General features: G+C 40.2%; 2 protein-coding genes across 4 annotated transcripts in view; one reads left to right on the plus strand and one right to left on the minus strand.

Moving 5' to 3' along the window:
- Positions 1-22,344, plus strand: part of LAMP3 (lysosomal associated membrane protein 3) — a 54,267-nt gene that overhangs the window by 29,632 nt on the left and 2,291 nt on the right. Inside the window, exons 5-7 of one of the 3 annotated variants that reach the window (XM_053903607.1) lie at positions 2,184-2,241; positions 5,608-5,778; positions 9,608-10,036. In XM_053903607.1, coding sequence (XP_053759582.1) covers positions 2,184-2,241; positions 5,608-5,778; positions 9,608-9,858 — 480 coding nt within the window. In that variant the 3' untranslated portion in view covers positions 9,859-10,036. Of the gene's footprint in view, positions 1-2,183; positions 2,242-5,607; positions 5,779-7,720; positions 8,387-9,607; positions 10,037-22,344 lie in introns of those variants that run through there. The other 2 variants (XM_019463286.2, XM_019463285.2) reach the window with 2 other exon arrangements.
- Positions 10,477-12,958, minus strand: LOC128777278 (endogenous retrovirus group K member 6 Env polyprotein-like). Its single transcript, XM_053903606.1, has 2 exons — positions 11,280-12,958; positions 10,477-11,096 (listed from the first exon to the last, which is right to left on the minus strand). Exons 1-2 carry the CDS (start codon positions 12,811-12,813, stop codon positions 11,008-11,010), a joined length of 1,623 nt encoding a protein of 540 aa, XP_053759581.1. The 5' UTR covers positions 12,814-12,958; the 3' UTR covers positions 10,477-11,007.

The following is a 22,344-nucleotide window of genomic DNA, read 5'->3' on the forward strand; positions in this document are numbered from 1 at the left end:
GTCTAAACCCACATATCCCACAGAGGAAAATGTAGGGCAGGATCCTGTAGACCAGATTTTGTTTTGTCTTGCCTACAAAGAATGTGAATTAGAGGTAGATGCCTAACTCCTCTGAGCCTCTTTGTTCTCAGCTGCCAAATGGGTTGATAATATTTATTCTCTCTCAGGGGGGTGTTGTGAGGCTCAAAGGAGGCAATGTAGATGAAAGCATGCACTTAGTAAACTGTGAAGCTTTTATAGAAATACAGAGCTTTTCCTAATGTGAGAATAGATCAAGCAGATGCCACAGGAAGGGGAAGATTCCAGGAGGTCTCCTGTGGACCTCAGAGCTGGCCTCATCACTGTTCTCGTACTGTTCCTTAAAGCAATCTCACACTGCCACCTAAGCAATTTCAAAAAACAAAGTTATGCTCATGTCAATGTTCTGCTTAAATCTCTTCAAAGGATCCTTTCTGCTCTTAGGATAGGGTAGGGATCTTGTAACAGTGACTTTGAGCCCTCAATTACAGGTCTCTTATATGCTAAAAAGGACCCCAAATAAAGAATAACCTGAGTAGTGGTTTGTGAAAGTGACCCAAGAAGGGCCTGGGTCACAGATGTTTTTCTCTAAAACAAATGGACGGTTCAAGCACATTGTTTACCTTGCCTTTGAGACCTAAGACTGAGTATGTAGAAGGAAGGAACCAGGTCTTCTCCTCCTCCTCTTCCTCCTCCTTCTTCTTCTTCTTCTTCTTCTCCTTCTCCTTCTCCTTCTCCTTCTCCTTCTCCTTCTCCTTCTTCTTCTTCTTCTTCTTCTTCTTCTTCTTCTTCTTCTTCTTCTTCTCCTTCTCCTTCTATGACCTAGAACAATTCCTGGTGTGGAGTGGATATAAGAGGAATTAAACACTAGACTTGGAGACAAGAAGCTTGGGGTCATATCTTCCCCTGCCACCCATTAGGGCTGTGACCTTGAGCATGTCAGTGAGCCTTTATTTCTTCTCATAGTTGTTGTGAGGATTAAATAAGGCATGGCATAGAAGTGTCTGCTCCAGTGCCTGGCATAAGGTAAGAAGCCAGTATGTGGTAGGTGTTGTTCGATGAATTATAGGATCTAGAGTTGAATGTGTCAATAGCAGCTAGCTTACCTTACTAAAACAGTTTGTATTTCTGGAAGCCTTATATTGTATAGGGAATCATCATTTCATCTACAAATAATACACAAATGGACTGTAATATAGTCAAGATTATTATTACTAATTTCTTTAATGACTAGACTTGGAACTTCTAAAGGTAACTCCATTTTGGATTCTGATTTTGGTTGCTCACTCTTACTCATGGATAGTTTTCTAATGAATGTTTACAAATAATAACTGTAAATCACCTATTTTAAATTCCCCCTCCAAAAAATAAAAAAAATAAAAAATAAGAAAACTCAAAACCTCCTTTTTAAACTTACCCTTTCATATCTCAGTTCAATTCCCTTTAATGTCATACCTTTAGTCTCTCAGGAGATTATAGGGCTATTTTGTAATGGTTCATTTTGTTTTTGAACAATTCCTAAATAAATGTGGAACATTGCCTTATGTTTCTGAACATGGTCACTTGGGGTCTTCTTCTAGAGAACACCCAGTGATCTCAGAGGAGATCATTTTTTTTCCAGAATCACTCATGGTGGCCCTATCTAGCCATTTTGGAGACATGAACCCTTTAATCTATTTAAAGCAATTGATACTCTCCCCAGGAAAATGCACGTAAAATTTTGCACACCCAAAGAGTTTATGAGCCCCATGAAGTCTACCCATGGTAGTCTTTAAGATGAGTCTTTGAATCTCTACCCTAAGATATTAATTACTAGTAAAAGCTTACTGCATACCCCTCCAACCTCTCCATCTTCCAGATGTGTATGTATTTTAACAAGAAGAAACTTGGTCCAACTGAAGGGACTCTGGGCTGGTGGAATTTGAATTTTAGGCTATAGCAGCAAGTATGAAGTACAGACATTTGGGGGCAAGGGTAAGCCATTACTTATTATTTATTTTGAATAGTTTTTTTGAAGTTTTTTTGAAGTTTTCAAACACAATTATGGCTCCATACCAACATACCCCCAAATCCCCATATCCAGGATTTAATAGTTAAAGTTTGTAAACCAGGATCGTAAACATAAAAACAGATTGCCCAAAGGTTAACACACTGCTGTTTTACAGGATGAAAACTCCTATTATATCAGTGAAGTGAGAGCCTATTTGACAGTCTCAAATCCAGGTAAGTAGTCAGAGAAGGCTATTCCACCAGCTCTGGTGCTGTGCTTCTGGTTCACTCATTTTTCAGTCCATTGAGTTTACTAATCTTTGATGCTGCTTTGGAGAAATAGACTAAAGCAGTAACCAGGTGAACTTACTACATCTTTGTTTGCTTCAGTTTGCTCATCTGCTCACGAAGGAGGTTGGACTAAATTATGTCAGATATCATTAAAGCAGAGATCATTAAAGCAACAATAAAGAGTTTAGTGACTTTTGGACAGATTTGCTATTGATGGTGCGGTTTTTTCTATACTCTTGAAATTATGCATTTATTCTACAAAAATGTAGTTAGTGCCAGCTGGGTGCCAAGCCCTCTAATAGGCAGTAGAAATCCATTTATCCAAACATATAGTCCCTGCTGTCATGGAACTTACATTCTAGAAGTGAGGAAAGGAACATAAAAAGATCATTAAATTATAATAGTTAAGTAGCATTAAGTTCTATGAGCAAACACAAGCAGGTCCTTGTGGAGCGGACTGGAAAGATATTTTAAGTGAGACCTTTAGGAAGCCCTCTAAGAAGGAAGGCCTCTCTGAAGAGGTGAGGTTTGAGCAGAGAGATACCTCATCTGGGGGCATCTGGGCCTGGGGAAGCTTTTTTCCGGTGGCGGGAACAACAGATACACAAGTCCTAAGGAATGAAGTTGCTCATGTGTTCAGGGGTCAGCAAGAGAGTGAGCAAAGCAGCAGAGAAGATCTGTGGGGCATCCAGGCCAGAGCATGTAGGTCTTGTGGGTAGGGCAAGGTAAGGACTTTGAATTTTAGTCTAAAGTGTAAAAGGATGTCATTGGAGGGTTTGGTATAGAAAAATGATATATCATGGTTTATATTTATAAAGATTCAGTCCAGTTGCTACATAGAGAATTGCCCTCAGTGGGGTCATTCGAGAGAACTCCTACAGTGTTCGTGTCTAGAAAGGTAATGCTCCCAGTCAAGTTGGGGGAATTGCTCAGAGGGATCAGACGTTTCTCTGGAAAGCCCAGACTTAGATAACAAACCACTGTTAAGCACCTCTTAGGTGCCAGGTACTGTACAAACAGTTTTCATGTCTGTTTTCTCCTTTTTAAACTTCTATCTTTTGACTGGCTTAAACTTATCTTATTAAGGAGCTTATACTAAAGAAACTTGCCAGGAAATGAAAATGTGGAGAAATGTCTATCTAGAATAGTAGATATATGATACTGATATTGTTCAAGAGGATGTTGTCAATGATTATTGGTTAAAAGTAAGTAAGATGTCATAGTTGACAACTCACTTTCACATAGTAACTCACGTAGACAAGTAAACTCATATAGGCTGGGGAATAAATATTATGAATGCTAACATAAATTAGCTAATGTTATCACTAGGCATGGACCAAATTTTAGCCAGGAATAAGGTAGTGATGTCTCAAGAAGCAAGGGAAGGATAAGTCAGACCAGAAGCTAAGTTAGAAGCTGAGAAAGGGGATAAAAGAATTCTAGGTCCCAATAATCCAGGCTCAGCAGTAGTAGCAGGAGCTATAGTAGTCACAATAATGACAATTTGCACATCAGTGGTGATGGTGATGGTATTAGTAACAGTAGTCAGTTGTACTTACAGAGGTAGTGACTGTTGTAATGTTATTGGGAGTGATAGCAGCAGCAGTAGTAGTAGTAGACAATTACCCTGGGGTATAACACATGGTATAGTAGTACACATGGATAATTCAGTACATCATGTAGGACATTTGCATGTGCCAATGAAGAGTCTACAGTAAATAGTACAGTAATGGCAGGAGACAGCAATCGGGTAGTGGTTAAGATAAAAAGCTCTAGAGGGGTACCTGGGTGGCTCAATGGGTTGAGCATCTGACTGTTGATTTGGGTTCAGATCATGGTCCCAGGGTCGTGGGATCAAGCCCCACATCAGGCTCCGCACTGGGCATGGAATCTGCTTAAGATTCTCTCTATCCCTATCCCTGTGCCCCTCTCCCCTGCTCATGCTCTCTCTCCCTCTCTCTTAAAAAAAAAAAAAAAAAAAAAAAAGATAGCAAGCTCTACAATCAGATTGCTTGAGTCCAAATTCCACTTACTAATTGTAGAATCTTAGGCAAATGTTTTCAATTCTCCAACTCTCCATTTCCTTGTCTGTAAAATGGAGAAAGTAGAACCAGTCTCAAATGGTTGTTATGAGAATTAAACAGGAAGGTACACGTAGAGTACCTGCACAGCACCCGGCACATAGCAAGCAGACCCTTAATGTGGGATGTTACCTTAGGCACAGGCAACACATCCACAGAGACAGAAAAGGAGGGAGACTTTCAAGCTCCCTCATTAACAGCCCATGGGTATTCCCTGCAGGCACAACTTTGGTGAATTCACAAGCTCCCTTATTAATAGCCCATGGGTATTCCTTGGAGGCACACTTGGGTGAATTCACTAAGGTCCATAGTCTGGTCCTCAATCATGAGAGCTGTCAGCACCCCCTTATGTATTGTCTGTTTCTTCAAGGAGGCTGATGTTAAACCAAGGTCATGAAATTGATGCATAAAATCAGAATGCAAATTTGTGCATTTTTCATGCAACTGTTTCTTACACCGTCATGCCAAGGGGACTAGATAGTTGGGTCCTCTGGCCAGTGAACTTTCTCCCATTCAAGAAGCCAAAGTATAATCAGAAGGGTGTTTGATGAATGTAAAATTAGAGCAAATGGAGTTAATTATATGATTAAAATGTTTAGCCCCATCCACCTTGAAGCGGGCGTACCTGTCAGGAAACAAACAGGGCCAGTCCTTAAGCAGAACATTCTCTCCCCAGCAGCACTTAAATGGGCAGAGATGGGCCTCTCCCTTCTCTGTTTCCATGTGGATGGATGTAACAACCCTTCCTAATGATGGGATTAGCCTGTCCTCTTGCTGTATTAATATAATCTAGTAATATGTAAACGCTCCACTTGGAGACTTTGGATGTCTATTCTGATTCATTAAGGGTTCATGTGACTGTCACAGAGAGCGATCTTCTCTTGTTTCTGAAGTTTTTCTGGGCACTTCTCTGTAGTCCCCAAACACTGACAATAGTCCCCACCACTGCCCCCAATGACTTAAAACAACTGAAGAAAAAGTCCTAAAAGTTCTCATTTCAATGTTGTCACATTCTAATTCATGTGACTTTGCCCCCACATGCTACAGAATACAGGAAGAAGTCCCCAAGAGCAGAAGAGTGGTTTTTCATGAGGACAGGGCAGAACCCCTGAAAGCCATATGTAAATGAAGGCCATTTAACTATACATGGGCCACCCAGTAACCGCTGGAACTCATTGGATATATGCCAAGATTCTGATGTGTCTATAATTCATCTTTGTGTTTTCAGAGAAAATTTACCAAGGAATGAAAAGTGCTATGGTGATGTTTGAGACTGTGGTTGGGCATTCCTTCAAGTGTGTGAGTGAGCAGAGCATCCAGCTGTCAACCCAGCTTCAACTGAAAACAATGAATGTCCAATTTCAAGCCTTTGATTTTGAAGACGACCAATTTGGAAATGGTAAGTTAAATCTTCATCATGTCACAAACATAAACTTCAGAGACCCAGGGATAGTATCAAGTTGTTTTTTGTGTGTGCAGTTGTCAAAGGGACAAGAATCACATGAGCTTCCTAGAATAGTATGATTCTATAAAGCTTTTAGGGCCATGTTCCCCTCCTGCCATTCCTCTGAGTCAACCAACCTCAAAATCAGACACCTTAACCCACCCTTGTCCTCCCACAGCAGGATATGTTCTCTTTATATGACTAAAACATGTATTCTGACTCCTCCAACACACACACACACACACACACACACACACACACACACACTCACTGACTGAATCAAAAAGTCAGAAAATACCACCTACAACTTCCTCTTTACAAGCTACAGAGTACTAGTTAACTCAGGTATTTTGAGAGACTTTAAAGATCCTGAGTATTAGTAATATCTAAAATTCAAGATTTCAGAATAGATTCTTTCCCACTTGCAGAGGGAAAAGAGAAAGATGGAATATTTCAAGATAGAAATATACTCTGTTGGGCACCCTGTTTTCAATTATGAACTCAGTTCTCCTGACTAGAGCTTCCTTGTAGCTGGTCTTAGTTCCCATGCAACTTCTGCTTTGAGTTTTAACCACCACAGAGGGAAGCAGGTCCTAGGAAGAAGGCCAGGGACAGACCAGGCTGACTTTCTGAAAAAGTCCTTTTTTTCCCCGCTGGGAAAATGGGTTACAAGGATTTCTACATATGTGCAGGAATTGAATTTCAGTTTCTAAAACATTCCTTTCATAATAACTAATGACGTTATGACTACCTCTCAGTTTTCATAAACAGATTTAGCTGGAAGATTAGCTGTAACTTAAATTTCTGTAATGTGAATCCAACTTCTCTTTGAGTTCCATTATAAAATTGAAGATGTGCCTACAAAACACTTCTGACATACTTGCTGGGAAGCATTGAGCAGAAGAAGGAATAAAGTGTGGCTTGCCTCAGATCCCCTAATTTCTGTAGGTTTTGTCTGAGTCTTAAAATCTCTGCCTCCATTTTGGACCTTTACCACAGCACCAAGATAAAAATAGTAATATTTCTTAGTAGGTTGGCCCCACTCTGTCATCTTATCTGAAAACTTCCAATCTGGGGAAACTTAAAAATTCATAATGAGGATTTGAAAGCCTCTGTTATTAATCATGTGACCTTAAATGAGGTATGCATTTGCTCTTCCTCCGGCTCAGAACCTCTGTGAAGCAGGAAGTGAGCAGGTGTATGAAACCTGGTAGTGGCAGAGATGAGAAATAACACCTTTCAGCAACATACACCTGACTTCTATTAGCAGTGCCCAAAGGGAGATGTAGAAAACTATCTTTTCATTTTTCCCCCTCCTTCCCTCACCCTCTCATCCAATTCTCAGCCTCCCACATTCTCAACCCATTTTAGGGAACTAAAATCCCAGAGCCTGAAAATGATTTCTCCAGCCCCAGACTGTCCGGCAGCCACTGTAAGAAGCAGCGTTTGAATAGAAAACTTTGGCCATGCAATTTGACACAGGTCCCTGTTTCCAGAGTTGGGAAACATGACCCCAGAACTTACTGTGGCTTACAGTTCTGATCCTGACTCTCTAGACCAAACCAAGATTTCCCAAAGTTGGATCTGCCTCCCAGCTGCATCGGAATCCCCTGGACCCCACCTCCAATCCATCAAAACTAATTTCCAGGATGTGGGGACTGGGTATCTGCAGTTTAATTTAGTCCTTAAGTGATCACAAACACTGCACATTTCAGATCATTGCGCTGACCCTATCTTCCTCGTTTTCACCTGTGTGTCTGAGGCAGCAGGTGGGAAGCCCAGCAGCTCCGTCTCTCTCTGGGTTTCCTTCTCTGTCAGGCTGAGGCAGGCAGGGGCAGTATCACTTCCCAGCATTGTGGCCAGCCTGTAACACCTGTTACTCTGACTTCAATTGCAGCGGATGAATGCTTCAGTGACAGAAACAGGAGAGAAATCCCTGTGGCCGTGGGCCTGAGTATCGCAGGACTGCTTGTCGTTTTGCTAACAGCATGCCTGGTGGCCAGAAAGAGGCCCAGTAGAGGATATGAACGCGTGTAAAGCCCCACCTTCTTCAAAGTGTGCAAGGTTAAGGCCTTGGGAATTCTGGCTTCATATTCAGCCTGAAGTGAAGGAATCAGTTCTTCTAGTAGCCTATCCCACCCTCCCAATCTTATTAGGAAACCCAATTTTCCCCCAGGGGCCATCTGAAGGCTAATTAAAATGTAGCCACCACTTTCTCCTGTTGGCATAGGGAGGCTGTGCCATGGGCTTGAATTCCATCTTCCACACCTGGTAATAGAGGGCTGGCTTTGAGAATTAGGGATAAGAAGTAGGGACATGCTTGGGAGAGGGAGAGAGCAAATACCCAAAGGGAGAATTGTAGAACAACATTTTCAAACAGCACTGATTTTTCTTACACATTTTGAAGAGTCTCAATATCTAGTTAAAATGTATATATTACCTCTTTAAAAACCAATCCATTTCAAAATAGATTCTAAAGTCATTTAAAGCTCCTGAATTGTGCCCAATTCCTGATTTACTTGAATTACAGAATGGTGTTAATAGACTATTATTTTTAAAAAGACATTCTAGGGGCGCCTGGGTGGCTTGGTCGGTTGAGCGTCCGACTTCGGCTCAGGTCATGATCTCACGGTCCGTGAGTTTGAGCCCCGCATCGGGCTCTGTGCTGACAGCTCAGAGCCTGGAGCCTGTTTCAGATTCTGTGTCTCCCTCTCTCTCTGCTCCTCCCCTGTTCATGCTCTGTCTCTCTCTGTCTCAAAAATAAATAAACGTTAAAAAAAAAATTTAAAAAGACATTCTATGCTATTATAATGTGTTATTAGTAAAAAAAAAAAAAAAAAAAAACTAGATAGCTTCCCAACATTTCATTTTTTTAAAATGTTTATTTTTTAAGAGAGAGCGTGCGAAACACGGAAGGTGCGGGGGGGGCGGGGTGGGGGCAGGTGGCAGAGGATCCAAAGTGGGCTCTGCACTGACAGCACAGAGCCCAATGTGGGGCTCGAACTCATGAACCTTGAGATCATGACCTGAGGGGAAGTCGAATGCTCAACTGATGGAGACATTCAAGTGTCCCCCAACATTTCATTTTTTAAAAATAGAAAGGACATATCAAAGATCTTGCCAAACGAAAGAAGATCCAAATTCTTCACCTTCATTTGTTGTCTGCCTTCTTAACGCTTTTTTTCTCTGCTTTGTCTTTATTTTCTTTGATTCTAGTCTATACTTGCACATTTGTTAATTTGGGCCACAGTAGGGAGGGGATGCAGGCTAAGCATCAAAAATGATCAGGAATGGCAAGCAGAACAGGTAGATCTACGCCAGATTATCACACACTTTTCCTTTTAAGCAAAGCTTTACCAAGAACATCATAAACCAGGAGGTTCCTGACTGGACGGGGAAGAAAAAGTCTATCAAATATGGCTTGGAATGTTACTTGTGCTTTTCTATTACATTGTTTAAATGGGAGAATCGAGGTTTTCATTCCAGAGACAAGGGGGAGGAATGGGCTTCTGGATGTTTTCAACTGCTTTTCCTAACAGGTAGTTTTGTTTTTCTGTATTTGCCAGAGGTGCCATTCATTGTTTTGAACAGGAAGTGTATGAAGGTTGGCAACAGCTGTATAACCACTGTCTACCTAGGGCATGTACTGGCTTTCCCTGGAAGGATTTTAGCTGTCTCCACTTTCTCAGAAGTGAGGGTGGGGAGGGCAGAGGTTCAAGAGAGCTTCAAGAGCCCCTGACGACGTTTACAGTGTCAGGACATTCCTGTTTCCTTCTTATAACAGTTGATGTTGATGAAAATCTGGGATGGGAGGACCTGGTGTTTCCCAAAGTAACTGTTTTACCAGCGAGGGCTTGCCTTTGGAGAGATGCTCTCTCTCTCCATCTCCAGCAGGTCCTTCCAGCCGGTCCCTCCAGCCGGTCCCTCCAGCAGGCATCAACAAGTACCCCGTTCCTGACTCCCGTACTTGAAAGGTTCTATACTGTAGAGCACAAGCTGCTTATTCACCATGCTCCTCACCATCCTGTAGAATGACTAAAGGAATGTTCCTCTTCTAGTGTGTGGACATTTCCCCCACAGCACACGGGAAAGAAGCGAAATTAAAATCAAGGAGAGGGGGATAAGGCAGTTCACTTAAGTTCAATTTTCCTTTCTACCATCTTCGGTGAGTTCTTTAGAGTGGCTGCTGCTTAGAGTCCTGTTGTGTACCCCCTTGCCGGAGACCTGCTCCAGCAGTCAGGGTCCTGTTGGGATGGGTGGACGTCGGCGAAGGAAGTCACACTTCAGTTTCTGCACATCAGCCTTTATTGCAGGTAGCAAAGGAGTTATTTAATCACTTGGGGACCGGAGTCTAAACAGGTGGGGGATGATTAATTCTACATGGCAGGCATGAGGCAGGCATGTGTGTACCGAGATATATAGTCTAGCATGATTATTTTTTTGGGAAAGGGGAGGGTACAAGGTTTATAGAAAGTTTCACAAAGGTAGATACAATGAAAAGAAATCTTTAACAATGTCACAAACAGGATCATTTATCTTATTACAATTCTCGTGTAAAGTTCACCAGGTTCCCAGGGCCATGATCCTCCCGTGAAGTAAATATTTAACTTTTCTAAGAAACTTTACAATGTTGTTGTGTTCATATTGACGCAGTCAGAGTTTTACAATTTATTTATACACATTAGGGTACAGGTTGTCTTCTAATCCATTGTACACTTCACAATGGCAACCTTTAGGATTAGTCATAAACTTAGGACACAATGCATTGCAATATCTTGGCCAGGGGCAACATTTAAACATATCTTTGACTAATTTCCAAGGAACTTTCTATGCAGTATATCTAGTACTAGTAGAATGACTTACAGAATAATATTTCTGATTATAAATGAACCCAATACAAGGTGATTGAAAACCCCCTTTCAATTTCCTCTGGTAAAGTCCCCTCATCGCATGATTAGTATAAGGGCCCCAATCACTCCACATACACATATTACCCATGGGATCTTGTCTATATTTTACATATGTCTCCCATTTCCAGGCTTCCCCAAGAGTCAGAGCTAAAGAGGACAGTAAGAGCAATAGCAGCATGTGGTTTAGCGATGGTCCACTGCCTTGCAGTGGTTTCCAAAAGAGGATCTTTATCCTCATGGCAGTGCTGAATGAGACTTCATTCGGCTGGTTCCTTCATATCCCCCCTTTTTTATTTTTTAAAGCAAGCAGTTGAACTTCCGCAGTTAGCTTTTGGAGACTTCGGGCGAGGACTTTGAAGAAGACTGGAATTAAGAGGAGACATATTAATAACACTAAGAGAGCCACACCGACATTAATCAACAAGGTGGTCAGTGAGGATCCAGATACCCATGAAGAAAAATTATCATATAGAGATTGTGCTATGCCTTCAGGGGAGAATTCCTCTGAGGCATGATTGATATCTGAAATTTGTTTATGTAACTTACTTAAATCTATGCCCAGATCAGAATGATTCCATACTCCTAGAATATGACTCTGCACTCTTTCCCAATTATGCTCCGATTCATTTACACGTAAGGGTGTTACGCAGATCCATTTATAATCAGAATGACATCGCAAAGACAATTGAATTTTTAAAGTTAATATTTCTTGTCCAATAGTTATAACCGCTTCTTCAAGAACATTTATTTTGTCATCCAATTTTCGATCAATAATTTCTTGGGTGGTAAGTGCTGTGGTTACGTTTTTCGAAAGTTCATTAGTAAAGTGTGCTGTATGAACTTCCTGTGCGAGGGCGATGGTCGAAACTGTCAGCGATGTTACAATAGTAATAAGCGCTGTAATGCCTAGAATCAATGCTGCAATAAATCTTTTGGGACGCATCAGTGAATCTAATTTTTGGAGAGCCTTTAAACCCGAATTTTCGTGCCAACTGTCTGTAACATTAACAGGAACCATAATGTAAGGTGGCTGCCGAAGCAAAACAAACGCTTTCGCTTTCAGTTCGGGGCGCATACAGTTAGTTAAAAAACACTCTTTACAGGAAGTAGTTATAAGTTTTGTTTTTGGGTCCATTTTAAAGCTTAAGGAATACGCCGTTGGAGACACAAGCAAAGCATAAGGCGTCTGCACACAAGTAGTCACTGAATAATTCGCAAAGGTAATCTGATTATTAGAAAAATATCTTGCAGTTATTGGATGTGAAGCGGCCGTAGCCTGCCAAAGATATTTATGGAGGTAAGTTTGTCCTTTCACTACTGCAGTTAAAACTGGAGCTACCCAGCCGGAAGTAGAAATTCTATTTACATTTATTGGATCGGGTAGAAGAGTGTGATCCCACCCTTTGTAATTTATCTTATTTCTAAAATAAGGCTTATAATCTGCAAAAGGATCAGGACTAGTCCAATCAAAAATGCGTGTAATCCCGTCCATGGCTTGCAGAATTTGTGGCCGAGTAGAATTAAAATAACAAGAAACCCAATAAGGAGCACTAGGCATAAGTCTAAAAAACTTTTGAGAGCAGTCTGGTAGGCCAAGAGGGTGAGGTAGGTAAAAAGGAGAGTAATTATCGAAAGGCCACTTTCTTACCGGAGTTGCTTCAATCCCCGGTGCTATAAGACGAACCATTTGTAAATGCCTCTCTTCCGATTGCCTTTGCTTACCTCTCGTAGATGATGATTCAAATTTAGATGGTGGTGGATGGTCAAAGATTATACCTGTGGTTTGGAGTCCGACACATTGTGGAAAGTTTTGGGAGTATGGCCAAACAGTAGGGATAGAAAAACAAATAGGCATTGAAGGCGAAGTTCCCAAGTAGGTATAATTATAATTAATAGTTGGAGTAGTATGAGAATCAGAGTATACGATTTTTGGACCTCCCATAATAGCAGTATTATTAACAATAAAATGTGTAGTATTATCATCCCAGGTTACTGGATGAAAGTGAGGAGGATTAGGAAAAAAAGCCCAGAATTGTTCTGCACTACAGGTACTTACTTGACACGCGAGGATTGATAGCATAGCAACGAACAAAACAGAAGGACTGAGTGTGCAGCCTTGGCTTAAAACCAAGTGTTCAGCCTGAGCAGCCAACTTCTTAAGCTGTCCCCATGTTGGAGGGGGAGCAGCCAAGGTGGCCGCTGTCTTGAGGCGAAAAGGATCAGGTTCCTCCTGCAAAGTTCTCCACGCCTGTATGGCCAATTGATTAATTATTTTTAAAGCCTCAGTATGAATTTTAACTTGTTCTTGGGAATCACTAAATGGTCCTGAGCCTAGAAGCATGTCTACTGTAATAGCAGCTACCCCTCGCCTACCTTTTTGGGCTCTCGCAATGTCTTTTGCCTGCTCTTCATATTCTGCTTTCCATAACAAGTATTGACCACCAGAAAGACAACTCTTAGCTATCTGAGTCCAATCAAAAGGAGTCATCCAATAGTCTGTAAGAGAATCCACTAATGCTAAGGTATAAGGAGCACTGACTCCATAAGCTGAACATGCCATTTTTAGCTCTTTTATGAGTTTGTAGGGAACAGGAGTCCATTGAGGATCCCCAACCCTCGGATCAGATTCCTTCTGTGGACCATATGTTACTGGAAAACACAATGAGAAGTCTATGTCTCCTGCTTCAATAGCTTGTAGCTTAGTTTTTTGCATTAAGGAGACACAACTTTTATTAGGCAGTTTCCCTGGAGGCCTAGGGTGATCATTAATTATAAAATCTCCAGGTGGAATATTACTTCGTGGGGGTGATTTAAGGGTCAGTTTTTCAAGAGGAGGATAATCTTCCCCTTGTTTTTCCATTTCATATTTAATTTCTTCCCCAGCTAAATCAATATCATTTCCTTCCTGATCCGAATCTTCCTGAGCCTTCATAGCCATTACTGCTTTAGAACCTACAGGTATAGTGCCATAGGAGCCTGTTGCCTTAACGTCTAGTCTTGATCCCTCATGTACTGGGTCAAGTGCATCTCGCACTAAATTCCACAAGGAAAAGGTATCTACAGGAACCTTTTCAGGCCCATGCAAGGTGTAATATGTCTTCAATTGCTGTCCCACCTTTTCCCAAGTGTCTATGTTTACAGTTCCTTCTTCTGGAAACCAGGGGCATTGCTCTTGCACAAAATGCAAAAATCTGGAAATTTGTGATCCACTTACCTTAATGCCTCTTTGCCTAAGCATGTGCACGATAATATCAATGAACAATCGTCTCTCCTTGGACTCAGAATTACCCATACTTACTTAGTTCTTGAGATCTCTAACTCTATTAAAATAGAGGGGTCTGCAGCACCCTGTCTCAAGCTCCTATTCCACCCCGAAATATCCTCAATATACTTACCCAATTCAGGTCCCTGTTCGGGCGCCACTTGCCGGAGACCTGCTCCAGCAGTCAGGGTCCTGTTGGGATGGGTGGACGTCGGCGAAGGAAGTCACACTTCAGTTTCTGCACATCAGCCTTTATTGCAGGTAGCAAAGGAGTTATTTAATCACTTGGGGACCGGAGTCTAAACAGGTGGGGGATGATTAATTCTACATGGCAGGCATGAGGCAGGCATGTGTGTACCGAGATATATAGTCTAGCATGATTATTTTTTTGGGAAAGGGGAGGGTACAAGGTTTATAGAAAGTTTCACAAAGGTAGATACAATGAAAAGAAATCTTTAACAATGTCACAAACAGGATCATTTATCTTATTACAATTCTCGTGTAAAGTTCACCAGGTTCCCAGGGCCATGATCCTCCCGTGAAGTAAATATTTAACTTTTCTAAGAAACTTTACAATGTTGTTGTGTTCATATTGACGCAGTCAGAGTTTTACAATTTATTTATACACATTAGGGTACAGGTTGTCTTCTAATCCATTGTACACTTCACAATGGCAACCTTTAGGATTAGTCATAAACTTAGGACACAATGCATTGCAATATCTTGGCCAGGGGCAACATTTAAACATATCTTTGACTAATTTCCAAGGAACTTTCTATGCAGTATATCTAGTACTAGTAGAATGACTTACAGAATAATATTTCTGATTATAAATGAACCCAATACAAGGTGATTGAAAACCCCCTTTCAATTTCCTCTGGTAAAGTCCCCTCATCGCATGATTAGTATAAGGGCCCCAATCACTCCACATACACATATTACCCATGGGATCTTGTCTATATTTTACATATGTCTCCCATTTCCAGGCTTCCCCAAGAGTCAGAGCTAAAGAGGACAGTAAGAGCAATAGCAGCATGTGGTTTAGCGATGGTCCACTGCCTTGCAGTGGTTTCCAAAAGAGGATCTTTATCCTCATGGCAGTGCTGAATGAGACTTCATTCGGCTGGTTCCTTCACCCCCTCACACACCCCCGCTAATTATCTTTTAATTTACCGTGAATTAACATTCTAGTAAGCAAAAAGAGCAAAACTGTCCTTTGAAAGACTGGTAAATAAAGCCCGGATGCGTTCCGGCCTCTCAGTTCTGCCTACTTTCTGCGTGAGTTCCGGGGAGGGTCTCGGATTGAGAATGCGGCCAGCTACCTGTTGGAAAGAGGCTCTTTCTCCGCCCCTGGATCCCTCTGGAGCTGCCTCCGAGTCTGCCTATTGCGGCTGCAGGTCCAGGGGCCCGAGGCTTCCTTGCAGAGCGCTGCTTGTCGCTTTCTGGCGTCGTGGCAGGAGGCTGCTACCCGCACCCCGGGAAGCCCTGCCCAGGAGGCTGGGGTGGGGGTGGGGTGGGGGGTGGGAGGGTGCCGGGGCTGGCAGGCGCTTGACCCTTGCCTTTAGTGAGTGTACCTGCTGCTTGCCTGTCCGGCGAGTTTCAACTCCATTTTCTCTTCTGCTGAGGATAGGGCATCCTGAATTCGCCCCTCCCTGTGCAACCCACCTAGAGATAATAGAAACCTTCACTAATGCCCACCTGGAAATAACCATCCATTGTTCATATTGATGTATTTCCCTCTCATGAGTATTGTTTTGCTAACTGGAAGCATACAGAGTACACAATTTGAAATCCTTTGTTACCTGTGCATCATAAGCATTTCTCTATGCTATTAAATTTGCAAAGTGTCATTATTATGGCTGCTATCATGAATATGCTATCAACATTATATAATAATTTACTTAATTATGTTTAGAATTGTTATTGTTTTTAGGTTTTCTACAAATATGTGATTAAAGAATTACGTACGAATTACAAAACAGACAAGACGTTGATTAACAAATGTGTAGAAATGTCTGCCCAATTTTGGTTTTGCCCCATACAGTAAACTGGTTAGAATGGTTATAATTTATTCTGCAGTACTTATTCTTAATTTTTAAGACAAAAATGGAAACAAAAGATATATGTAGATGATTTAAAATTTGAATACTTAAACAAGTATTTAAATTAAATTCTGTTAAATTTTTAAATTTGTTTTAAGTATTACAGAAATACATAAAATGAAAAAGTAGAGTTAAAATAGTGACTAAATTTTCCCCACAGAATTTTCCTTCCTCATTATCTAGTAGATGGGTGGAAGGGGAAAGGGTGTTTAAAAATCACTAGTAGCAGTGGAAATATAAGCTAATGCAATACACTTTGAAAACTGGTGAACAAAAAAGAAACAAGATTCAGAGGAAGAGTTGAGAGCTCAGCAGGACACCTGCTTCCCTAGCACACACACCAAGAAGCCATATGAGAGAAAAAAAAAAAATCCTGTGAACACATACTACCATTCCTAAAACTGGAGAGAAAAAGCCTGGTCATTTTATCTCTTCTCATCTGGGAGTAGTGAAAATGGCTACTGGGAAAAGGAAGCAGGGTAAACACAGAGACTGATAGAAGTGAACTGGGGAACCAACCCCAAATCCCAGGGTACCCCCAGACTATAGCTAATTCCCAAGGTACAGAAAAGAAGAAAGAATCCAAATAGGTAGTTCAATGGGAAACATTAACTGATCTCACAATGGGAAGAAATATCCTAATTTACCCAAATGATGTTAAAGGAAATTCGATGTCATGGATGAAATGCCCAAGCATAAGCAAGATGAAACAAGGTACATGATCACTATGCAAAATTATTGCAGCAAAAGAATGTAAGAATAAGATTAGATTAAAATATGGCTACAGAGTTTTAGTTTGGCAAGATGAAAAATGTTCTGGAAATGGATAGTGGTGATGGTTGCACAAACTGTGAATGTACTTAATGTCACTGAAGTGTACACTTGAAAACAGTTAAGGGACACCTGGGTGGCTCAGTCAGTTAAGCCTCCCACTTTGGCTCAGGTCATGATCTCACGGTTCGTGGGTTCAAGCTCCTCGTTAGGCTCTGTGTTGACAATTCAGAGCCTGTAGTCTGCTTTGGATAACGCATCTCCCTCTCGCTCTGCCTCCCCCCCTCAAAAAAAAAACTAAATAAAACATTTAAAAAACAGTTAATTTTATGTTAGGTATATTTTACCACAATTAAAGGAGGGAGAGTTAGAAAGGAATATAGTTGATAAAATACAAAGAAAACGTAACTCAAGAAACAAATCCCTGACAATTGATTTTGCTGAGAATCACTTAATAAGAGTGTGAATTCCATATAACCAGAACTCAGGGGTGAAATGTTATAATGAAAGAGTGAGGTGAATGGGAGAGTTCATTCCTATGAGTGAACAAATTGAGTATCAAAGCAATGCACAGTAACAAATAGTAAGAGGCAGAATAGAGCTGAAAAATGAGTTATCTTCAAGAGAAAAGAACTGAAATAAGCATTTAATGCAGATAAAGAATAAGATCATACCATGATAGGGCAGCTGCTAGGTATGGGAGATATTCAGATTGTCTAAAATAAGGATAATTGGTGCCTCTGAAGTAGAGAGTTCAAAAATAGGAAGAAGATAAATTTGATGGTTTTAGAGATTTTGCTTAAGATAAATGTTTGAAGTTGCAGATTGCAAGAGCACAGTGTATCCCAGGAAAAAATAGACATAGAAAACTTAACATTGGGCACCTGGGTGGCTCAGTTGGTTGAGTGTCCAACTCTTGATGTCTGCTCAGGTCATGGTCTCACAGTTGGGATTGAGTCCTGCATAGGGCTCTGTGCTGACAGTGAGGAGCCTGCTTGGGATTCTCTCTCTCCCTCTCTCAGCTCCTTCCCCACTTGTGTGTGCATGCATGTAGAACACACAAGCGCTGCACTCTCTCTGTCTCTCAAAATAAATATTTTTTTAAAGAAAGCTTAACATTAAGATACAGCCAAACTAAGCTATAGAACTTTAAAGATAAAGAATTCTTTAGACATACAAATTCTCCCTCTCCATTAAAAAACCAAATCGCCTATAACATTTAAAGCCAGCAAACAACATCTACAAAATCCTAAGGGAAAGAAAGTGTGACTCCGAAATATCATTTACTAAGATAATAGGCAGGTATCCTCAAACATGAAATAATTCAAGAGATATAACACCAAGGAGCTTTTCTTAAAGATAGTGTTTGACAATGAAATTTGGTAAGATCAGAGAGAAGCCACATTACAAACAAGAACATAAGCAAATATCTCTCTGGAATAGAGAAGCCACAGTTTTTTTAAAAAAAACATTTTATCTATTTAAATAGATAAATGGAAAAAGCATTAAATAACTATGGGTCTGAAAATTTATCATACAGATACATCTTGTATATGAAAACTATGTACATGGTTTTTCATTACAACATTATTTGTAATAGTAAAAGTTTGAAACAAGCGAAGTGTCCATCAGTCTGGAACAGATACATCCCACAACAGAATATAGTTATAAGCAAGAATGAGAACATACATTTTTATGTATGTATAGGAAAGTTACCCAAAATATATTGTTAAATGAAAAACCATAATGCATAATAGTGAGAAAAGGAGGAAATAAAATATATTTTCATTTTTGCTTATACCTGAAACATTGGAAATGTATATGGAAAACCAGTGGTTAAGACAGGGGTAACAAAAAAGATGAGACAAAGGCGAAAGTGGAACTTCTCAACGTACAGCATTTTGTATTATTTTGACTTTGAATCAGGAATGTGTGTTATATATTTGAAACATATTTTTTTAAACTATTGGAATGATAGTTATCAAATAGAATTAAAATGTTATAAACCAGAACAATGATTTAAAAAATAATATATCTATTCAGGGGCACCTGGGTGGCTCAGTCAGTTAAGCATCTGACTTTGGCTCAGGTCATGATCTCATGGTTGGGGGTGGGGTGCGGGGTCCTGAGATGGAGCCCCTTGTTGGGCTCTGTGCTGACAGCTGGGAACCTGGAGCCTGCTTCCCTCGCTTTCTGCCCCTCCCCAACTTGTGCTCTGTCTTTCTCTCTCTCTCTCTCTCTCTCTCTCTCAAAAATAAACATTAAAAATTTTGTAAAAAAATAATACATTTATTCAAAATTTGAGTTGGGAATAAGAGAGAGAGAAGGGAATCTGTTAGCGCTAATCTTTCAAAACATTATCAATAGATAATGTCTACATTGGAAACACAGAGTTTAGAAAATGCATACTGTCTCTCACTTATTTCATAACCTCTTAATGCACTTCATAATCCTTTAGGGTGTATTTATAGTCTCTTTTTTGAACCTTAAAGAGATCTTTTATGAAACAATACTTCCTGTGACAAAGTTACATTTATTTGAAGTTCGGTAGCTTTCCCAGTTTTGTTTTAGCTTTTTTCTTCTGTGAAATCAATTAAATTAAAATAAGCAATTTTGGTAAAATAGCATTTGTATGATCCTATTTTAATAAAAGTATGTGTATATATTTTTCTACCCATGTCCTTATAGTTGTAAAGAAAGATGCCTGAAATTATATTTGTCCATGTTTTCGCAAGGATAATTTCTGGGTGGGTGGTTTTCAGGTGATTGGTTTTGTAAGGGTTCCGGGGGAGGCTGGCCCAAAATGTACCACAATGGCATACTGATTATTTTGAGTCGAAGCTACTTGGGAAACGGCCAGTGCAAGGACATTCAGACCCTCCTCGGTCACCCTGAAAGCAGGAAATCTCCCATATGAAAGGTACCCTCCCTGTAAAACACACAGTAAAAACACATCCTGTCACCAGAGAGAGGAACGTTAAAGCCAAGAAAGCTATAGAAACAAACCTGTTACTTTTTATTAATCTGCTATCTCAGCCCAAATTCCACTTAGAATTCCTTACTAATTGAAGCTCCCAAACATCTGTTCTCTTTATCCTGTCAAATCCTCACAAATGCAGTATCTCTTTGTTTAAAATGCATAGAAACTGCCTGCATTGGTCATTTCTTTGGGTATCAATTTCATTACTGATGAATTACTGTGCACATATAATAAAACTTAGGGGTTTTTTCCTCCTTTTAATCTGTAATTCTTAAACCAGCTGGAAGAATCTTGGAGGAAAGAAGAAATTTCTTCCTCTCCTACAGTTTTTATTTTTTTATTTGTGCTTTTCTAAATCATCTTAATTATTTGTAAAGAGAAAAATATCATTTTTTGAAAATTGAATGATGTTTTGTCAGGCATACACATGAGCACACACACACACACACTCATCTATGTACAGAGGAAGCAATTGCCTTCCTAGGTTTGCAGTGATTCATTGAAATGGAAGAATTGTGGTGATCAGATCATTGTTTTCTTTGTGTACTTTCTGCATTTTATTATTATTATTATTATTATTATTTTAGAGAGAGCATGTGCATGCACATGTGAACAGGGGAGGGGCAGAGGGCGAGGGAATCTCAAACAGGCTCCACACTCAGCACCAAGTCTGCTGGGGGGGCTCAAGGAGGCTCCACACTCAGCACGGAGTCTGATGGGGGGCTCAATCTCATGACTCTGGGATCATGACCTGAGCAGAAATCAAGAGTCGGTCGCTCAACCAACTGAGCCACCCAGGTGCCCCACTTTTCTGCATTTTAACAACATTTAAGCTATGTGATATTAATTAGTGTTAAATTATATGGAAAGTGAAGGCTGCTGTCTACTCCCATCCCAGCCCTTCCCCAGCATCTTGTCTATCTTTTCACTTCCGGCATACCTGTAGTTTTTTTGGGGTTCATGCAATGCTCCATGATTCTAGGGAACTTCTCTGTCAGCACACTGAGATCCACCACATTCTTTTTAGTGGCCACAATATCTTCTATTGTATGGATATACCATTTAACATTTTTGATGGATATCTGGATTGCCCATTTTGCTCTCATAAAATGAGATTATTGTATGGGGTGCCTGGGTGGCTCAGTTGGTTGGGCAGCTGACTTCAGCTCAGGTCATGATCTCGCAGTCCGTGAGTTTGAGCCCCCCGTCAGGCTCTGTGCTGACAGCTCAGAGCCTGGAGCCTGTTTTGGATTCTGTGTCTCCCTCTCTCTGACCCTCCCCCGTTCGTGCTCTGTCTCTCTCTGTCTCAAAAATAAATAAACGTTAAAAAAAATTTTTTTTAAATGAGATTATTGTAACATACCTTTGTGTACTTACATGACTAGATCTTTATAATACCCTATGGTGGAATTATTTTAGCATATGTGTTTCACATTTTGGTCAATAGGTAGGTGCTTTGCATTTTGTTTTAACATTTTTGTATCTTTTCCCAAATCATTCTAATCAAATTAACTTCTTAATTTGTCAACGTTCTTTTTTATCTAAGAAATACATATTTACTAATATACTAAATAACAAAATTGTGTACTCCAAAAGGGCTTATCATGAAACGTAACATTTCCCTGCCCTTCCTCTAAGAGACAAAGTACTTTTAACTAATTTTAATAATTTCTTATGGTAACTATCTCAATAATTCTTTTTTTAATTTTTTTAAAGTTTATGTATTATTGAGAAACAGAAAGAGACAGAGCATGAGCATGGGAGGGACAGAGAGAAGGAAGACACAGAATCTGAATCAGGCTCTAGGCTCTGAGCTGTCAGCAGAGAGCGCGAAGCAGGGCTTAAACTCACAAATGGCGAGATTTTGACCTGATCCGAAATTGGACGCTTCATCGACTGAGCCACCCAGACATCCCTCAATAATTCTTTTAAAAAATGTTAAAAAGCTTTTCTATTTCTCAATTTATTAGCTTTAAACTTCTTATTATGGCAGATAAGGATTTCATACTCTTAACAACATCCCTTTTATTGTTATATCACTGTTTTTTGTTAAATCAATAAGGTATATATTATCATCATTATGTAAATATTGTCCACTGCCAAATGAAATAGTATAGGACAAGCACAGTGCGTGTCTTGTACAGATTTGTTGAGTCTCTATCGTTCTCTCTCCCTGGTCCCTCCTGATCCTTTTTTGTCCGACCTCAGGTGAGAATTGATCCTTGGTTTGTTTTGATATTGGTTCATGCGACAATCTCATGAATATATTCTCATATCTATTCTTTTTATTTTTCATGATCTTATGAGATATTTATTCAAATATTTGAAATTTTCATTACAATTTTTCTTTGCATTTGTCTTAAACTAAGATGATATGACGTTTTACCTTACAAACCCTTGCCCTCACCTTGTTCTTCTTCATCCCGTTCTCCCCTTAGCCATCTACAGGCCATTACTTTTATTGGTTTATCATGCATTTATCCTTCCAGGTCTTCT

This window comes from Panthera pardus, unplaced genomic scaffold, assembly GCF_024362965.1.
Source record: "Panthera pardus isolate Hobbes unplaced genomic scaffold, ASM2436296v1 HiC_scaffold_16, whole genome shotgun sequence".
Taxonomy (NCBI): domain Eukaryota; kingdom Metazoa; phylum Chordata; class Mammalia; order Carnivora; family Felidae; genus Panthera; species Panthera pardus.

Excerpts from the sequence above, each read along its gene's own strand:
- LOC128777278 (XM_053903606.1), bottom strand. The coding sequence starts at position 12,813 with ATGCTATCAATCCTCGCGTGTCAAGTAAGTACCTGTAGTGCAGAACAA. Across the intron at positions 11,097-11,279 it reads TGATCTGGGCATAGATTTAA|TCTTCTTCAAAGTCCTCGCC; the intron begins GTAAGTTACATA and ends TCTTAATTCCAG.